Below are 7,224 nucleotides of genomic sequence, written 5' to 3' on the forward strand. Positions count from 1 at the left end.
AGTTCAATTGTGTTTGGCCTTTCCAGTACAGTATGATAACAGTTAAAAATATATATCAAAGTCTATGACCAATTGGTTAAGGGTGCTTAAAAAAAAAAAAAACATGTATTTTCATTTGTATTGTAAATCACTTTCTCCAGAACTAAATCCAATAGGAAATTTGTGGTTGAGGCTGAAGAAAGCAGTCCACAACAAACACCATGCAACCTGGAGGTGATGTACAGATTCTACCTGGAAATGTGGCCAAATACCCCCCCCCGGCAGGCTGACCAACTTACTAAAACACTACAGAATGTGCCTCCTTTTTGGAATCACAAAAACTCTGATTCCATATGGTTATGAATAAATCTGAATATTGTGTTTTAGACATATGTGTAACTGTTTTTGACAGATATGTTATTGATGCTTACAACATTAACGGCCATCCAATTCTTTATGTTTTGATTGATTTGTCCCAGAAAAAGAAATCACCTGCATCTTCTTGCTAAATCAGCATTTAGTTAATTAAACGGTCCAAACAGTCTTTAAAAAAATATGCAGGAGTTATACTTAGATTAGTTAAATTCTAAATTATGTGGGAAATTACAGTTACAGTGCATTTCAATGAACCTGTATGTGCCCCTTACCTGAAACTCATCAAAGCACAACAAGGAGGCTTCGCCACTAATCTCTCCAGCTACTGGTGCAATCGGGTCATAAGATCTGGCCATCAGTCCAGGTTTCCTTTTTGGTAGGCTTTGTTTAAGGCGATGAATACCTATAAAAATACAAAGGTTTAGACTCATGGACTTGTTTTTCTTTTCATAATTTGTATAGATTCTAGAACAATAAAGGGTATAATTTGAAGGGAAATTCTGTGGCCTGTGAACCTTCACTGTAAGACAGTTGAAATAATTTGGAGGCACAGTCAAAGTAACTGAGGGAACTTACGTTTATGTACTTCTAACATAAAGCCATGAAAATGGACTCTCTTCTTCCTTTCAACTTCAACATGAGAATAAAACATGTCCATTACCATGGTTTTCCCTGTACCTGGAATATAAAAAGGTAATAATGAATAATGCAGGAAAATAGCAAACCAATCTTTTATTTTATTTTTTATTTTACTTAAAAAGGCTGTAATTAAGCATCAACAGATGTTTATTTTTGTCATTTTAGATTATTCTACTATAGCATTGAGCCAAGCAACAAAATCAACCATTCTGGTAATCTGTTCAGTTATTTTACTTCGGATTTCAAGAACTGCATATGTCCAATTTAATTCACTTCACTAAAGTAAAGTACTGTTAATGTTAATGAGAGTTAAAGCTACCCTATAAATGTATCAACATCTGATTTTAGGTGAAAATAAACAAATCCATCCTGGTTTATTTTATAAGAAAAGCATTGTGTTCAGATTTGTGTGAGGTTCTATGAGGAAAAAAAACAACAACTAAAAAACTGAGAAAGGTATGCAAATTGTCTAAGAGTACTCTCTGCCTGTAACCCTGTGAGAAATAACCTTATTGCAATGTGCGTCTGCAAGCAAGAAAGATAAATGAATGCACTGACATCCTAACTTGCTGTTAGTAGCTGTTGTTACACCTGGTCAATTCAATTCAATGTAGCAGTTGCAACCATTTGTGAGGCTCTTTCCCAAGGAAATAAACATTCTCAGATTATTTTGGGGCCGCCTATCTGCCACTGACTTGCTTTTGTCTTCCTGGATAAAGCTTCTATATATTGTGATCTCAAGCATCCCATTAATCTCCCTTTATTGAGAGGCTATTTTCCACTTTTGAAGCAAACAGTCTTGGAGGTTTAGCTTAAGTGGATGGATCTGCCGCAATTAGAGTCACTTTTTAGGAACAGCCCCCCCTCTGGTATTCAGCTTCAGCAAAAGAAGGGGGGAAAAGAAATCTCAATGGATTGGACTGAGTCAATGAATAGGTGGAGCTTCAAGGCAAATGTTGAACATTATATTGAGCTCCAGTGTTAGGATCTTACAGTCCTGCATAACTTACCAACATCACCATAGATATAGAAGCCTTTCGGAGGTTTGGGGGTTGTGAAAAGCTGAAAAAGAGAAAAAACATAGATATACATGCCTTCGTTATATTTTTAAAATTAAATGACATAAAGCATTTCAACAAAAATAAATAAATAATGGTTAGCAGAGTATACACACCTTTTTCTTTATTTCCTCTTAAACAGATCTAACACAGGAAATATCCAATAATAAAATACTGTAGTAAAATTATTGCTTGCATAGTAGTAGTGTACTGAGACTTAATCCTGTTGTAATATAGTTGCAACCCCTGCATGTTCCCTAAGCATTGAAAATCTCTAATATCTAAAGACTAGGGAATGGTTATAAAAGTTTTTTTTTTTTTTTATGAAATGAAGAGAAAGGGCAGCTGAAATATGGGAACAAGAACAATCTGTGGCACTTCAGAATCAGAAGAGACTGGCTGTAGAGTATGTTTCCTGGCCACACACCTCTCCACACCAGGCAATAGGCTAATTAATTAAATATACAAATATCCATTTAAAAATAAATATGTATATTTGTGTGTATACAGTGGACATTAGACATCAAAACTACATGACTAGGTGCTGGCTAGGAAGAGAAACATGACTGGTTTTCGTCCCCAAAACAAGTTATGGGAACACGGTTTTAGAGTGATGTTGAAGCACAAAGTATTCCCAGGAGGGCAAATGTAAGATATTCGTATTGTTGTTTTTAATAAAACATTTGGTAAAATAGGTCAAATACAAACAATACAATTAAATTACATTCAGAGCAGCAAGTGAAGTATAAGTCAGATGATAGGAATTTCGGGAAGGGGGGAGGAAACATCTCAAGCAGGGGTGAAATGCACAATTCACAAGAGAAACATTCAAAGAGCAACAAGCTAAACAACCAAGCATGAAAATGTGTGACTTTCAGTGACTTTAGAAATTCATTATTGCTCATTGTTCCCTTGCATGCCAGCCAGCTAGCTGGTCATGGCAGAGTGCATAAAAACAACCAGATTTCATTAAACAATTTCTGGTTAGAAAACATGAAAAGACAATGAGTTTCTCCAGTTATGCCAACAAAAAAATACATCCTGGACTTAACCAAATTACTCAAATGCATAATTGTGGATATCCTTCCTATTGCTTGTCTTGTTACAAAACAGCATTATGAGACAAGATGCAATTACTTTAAGTCTGATTGGCATTATTCTAGTGTTTTTGCTTCATGACTTATAAATATTAATGCACTGTGTGAGCAATACCTAAATATAACTTGGATCATTAACCTCCACCCTGAACATTTTCAAAACTTATACTAATGGATTTTTATCTTTACCTCCTGCGTAAATGTGAACATTTGGAGGATTATACTTATTACAGGAGGCTATATATGACATAGGTAAGATGCCAAATAAAAATTAAACCTTATTTAGAAGTAGACTGAATGAGTAATAATAATAATTATCAACATCATTATACAAAATAATTGGTCAATTCAAGAGACTCAAAAATAAGCAGAAAGTAACGCAAAGCTTCACTCAGAAGTTCTTCACGATGAGACATTCTTTCTTGAACTCATACTCCCATTCATTACCGTAGTCCCCTTGCGTTGATTAGTAAGAGCACGGCTCTGCCACAGTCATTTGGTAGTCCTAAAGTATAATTAGTAGATAAACACAAACATGGTACCTACTCTTGCATCAGAAATATAAAACAACAAGCAGGTCAATATTTAAGCAGCAGATTGCTATTCTGCAGAGAGTTCTCTAATCGGCGGACAAAAGCAACGCTGCAGTAGTGAAGAGCACATTAAAATTACAGCACCATGACCTAATTCAAACAAGTGTAATTGCTGAGGAACTGTGGTTGGGAGCATAATTCCGTAGTATCGTCCAGCTTTAAAAGCAATGTCCAGACAATAGGGACCCCTCATTACTGTGGAAAGAATGCAGGGTAAAAAAACAAAAAAAAACAGTGGGAGGTCGTTCTCAAATTTAACTCCCCATCCCCAGTACTATCTATAACAGGCCTGATTATAAAGTTTGGCTCTTATATACAGTGGTGTACTAAAGAATACATGAAACACTTCTCTTTATTGAGCTGTTTGTTTGAAGAATTAACAACATATAACTCCATTTAATTTGCATCTAGTCTGACTGCTGAGACAAAGGTTCAGTTATTCTTAATCATTCCTCTCATTTATAAGGCAGCTTTCCAGTTACTTTTACAAATTAGAGTGCCTTGTTTCTTGAGAGGCTCTTTAACATCAAAATAAAACTAAGGGAATTTGATTATTTAAATCTAAATTTCTATGTTAAGCAAAAAAAAAAAAAAACTGTACTACTTTATTATTATTCTTATAATAATCATCTCATGGACATGTGGTCAAACTTTTAATATAAAGTTGCATGTTACTCTACAGAGAGCAGAATAAATTAAAAAATAATGAATTAAAACTACAATTTGGCACACTCATGTTTCATTTTGAACTGCAAAGCCTTGGTGTCTGTTTAGTGCATTAGGGGTGACATCTGAAATTACTTTTATCCAATATCTGATTTCTATCTCTCTTAGTTTTCTTCTGTACAATTTGGACTGTGTTTCACACTCTCTTTATACTGCACTAATTTGTATTCCCTTCAAGTAGATACACGGGGAGTGTACTACACAAAATATGACAAACTTGTTATCACTATGCATTTTAAACATTGTTATTTGTTGAGAGATTCCAGAAAGCAGTTGTAGGAGCCAACTATAATAAGTTGTTTGCTGTTTCTGACTAAGATCACATTGCTTGTACATTCTTCCCTTACCTTCGTTTACAGGAACTGGTTTGTTCATTAAACGCAAAGGCTTCTTACAATTGTGCTTTACCATAGCCTAAATATCTAAGTTTTCATTCATTCCTCCCTCCCATATCAAGATGTATCCTACATTTCTATTCAGAAATTACATTCTTTCAAACTGTGCAACCTTGCTATGACATTCTTAATATGCAACATAATTGCCCAGTTCATGCCTCCTCTAATCCTCACTCTACAGAATTTTGAATAATGCCCATTACTAGTGAAACGAATATCTGTTTCTATTCCCATGCAAGCCCTTGTCTCCTCTCCAGACGTTTTAAAAGCAGAGTCAGTGTAGTCTTAATTATCAGGCAATGCAATTACACATCAAGCAGCAATGATTGCAGCACTACATGAGTACACAGCAGACAAACAAGTTCTCAATGTTGCTGGTACAGCTTGGAAAAAAAACTAAAAAATAAGACTGCAGCTGAAGAGAGTTCATCTTGGGAGTCCAGTGGGAAATTGGGACAAAAAATCTCAACCTCTATCAATAGGTTCTCAAAACGCAAGAAGCTCCCAGGCTTTATATTTTATTTTTGCTTATATTTTGAGTGGTGGAAGATATAAATCAGGACTAATACTTCAAACTCATGTTTTATGGATACAAAATAACAATAAACGTAGTCTTTTGAATACTTCTGTACAGACAGGCAGTTATGTCTTTGCAAAATAAATATCACAGCTTTGGTCTTTATGGTTTTCTGTTGCCCTTTAAATGCAAGTCCTTTTTCCTCCTAGAGTGCTAGAGATATCACTTTCTCTTGGGACATGACCTATGAAACAGACATCAGTCATACAGAAGAGCTTATGGCAAAATAACTGACTTGGTAACGTATAGAAATGGACAACATACATCTGTATAGTATGACTTTAAACTGGATTAGAACCTTTTGACTTTCCACCATGTTTGCCACCATCATCCTCACCTTTGACATAAAACTTGGGGGAGTGTTGCTGTATCCCTTCAGGTGCTTTTGAAAGCAGTCTAGCTGAAGAAGCACAGATCTTTGTTGCTCATCTGCTCTCAGCACTCCCGCTCTGATAAGACTGTCATATTGCTCCAACGGGCCACTGAAGCTGGAAGCACTAAAGGCTGCCTGGCTTTCAACAACCTGAAGAGCTGCTGGTTTTGCTGCATGTACTGTATAGTCTATATGAGGGGGGATAAAACACAACAGAAAGAGTAACACACACACACACACACAGACATGTTATGTTTTAGAAATAGATAGAACTTCACTTTAAAATATGGGCTCTCGCTGTTTTAAGCACCTTATTTTAATGTAAATATGTGTTTCTGATCATAGTGATGAACACAGTCTATGTACAACTATTACATTATACAATTAAAACACTGTTTGAGATACTTTATTACATTATCTTCAGTTAAAAATTAGCTATATTCATAAACTAGGCGAATTATGAGGTTAAAAATTAGATAATATTGAGATCTAAAATAAAATATACTAATTGCACAGTAAGCTGTAATCAAAAGATCTTGGTTAGTATGATCTAAGCACTAAATCATCATTATCAGGTATAATTGCAACATAGACAAAGGCGACAGTTTGTGATTTGCATTTCAAAGTTTTGATTTAGTCCAGGTCTAGGTTTATACTGTAAGGCTGATGGTATTTTACACGACAGGGAGTTGTGAGGTTGTTCTGCCTACGAGTGCCAGTCACTATCAGAGAAACAACTCGTATCATGTGCCTGCTAGTGCGTTATATCACTTGTTTTAAAAACCGGCGATTAACAACTACGATGACAACAGTCTCATAGTTTACCCCTACAAATACTGTAGCATGGGCTAGAAAACCTCAGCTTTGCAATCGTAACAGCCATTCAAAACACTGTCAGAGAAGTGCTGTCTGTAGCCTACATTTCAGCTCATTCACATGCTTGCTCCGTTCATGTGTTTCTTGCTATGGAAAAACACTGCAGCGCTCACCCCGTGTCGTGCTCCTGGATGTGCGGAACAGTTTATTTTGCAGTAAAATGTTTTCTTTATTCACAATTCGCTTTAAACATCTCACGGTAGCCAAGGGCAACATGGGCGCAGCCATCTTCCTTTCAAATGACCAAACTTTATTAAAACACTCGGGCCTGCCTGGGCTGGGAAATGAACACTACATACAGGCGCACAGTGTTAACATAAATACCAAGTGCCTTAGTTTAGTCATGAAAATCCTTTTTAAAATATATATATATTTGGTATGAGCTGCTTAATGTCACATTGGAAACTAACACATAATAAATACATACATATGATAGGCCTATACCACACTTTTTAGTTTAAATATATGGGATATAACGCTATATAGCCTAGAACTACATTTCCCATCAGCCCTTTGCGGCAAAGGACTCTGGGTTG

At 35.8% G+C, this 7,224-nt stretch overlaps 1 protein-coding gene across 1 annotated transcript in view; it reads right to left on the reverse strand.

Moving 5' to 3' along the window:
* afg1lb (AFG1 like ATPase b) overlaps positions 1 to 6,929 on the reverse strand; it is a 31,594-nt gene extending 24,665 nt beyond the window's left edge. Inside the window, exons 1-5 of the mRNA XM_066701383.1 lie at positions 6,802 to 6,929; positions 5,777 to 6,000; positions 2,004 to 2,055; positions 931 to 1,032; positions 627 to 757 (exon numbers count right to left, since the gene is read on the reverse strand). Coding sequence (XP_066557480.1) covers positions 627 to 757; positions 931 to 1,032; positions 2,004 to 2,055; positions 5,777 to 6,000; positions 6,802 to 6,916 — 624 coding nt within the window. The 5' untranslated portion in view covers positions 6,917 to 6,929. The remainder of the gene's footprint in view (positions 1 to 626; positions 758 to 930; positions 1,033 to 2,003; positions 2,056 to 5,776; positions 6,001 to 6,801) is intronic.
* Positions 6,930 to 7,224: the final 295 nt, after the last annotated feature.

This window comes from Amia ocellicauda, chromosome 1 (assembly GCF_036373705.1).
Source record: "Amia ocellicauda isolate fAmiCal2 chromosome 1, fAmiCal2.hap1, whole genome shotgun sequence".
In the NCBI taxonomy this organism is placed as follows: domain Eukaryota; kingdom Metazoa; phylum Chordata; class Actinopteri; order Amiiformes; family Amiidae; genus Amia; species Amia ocellicauda.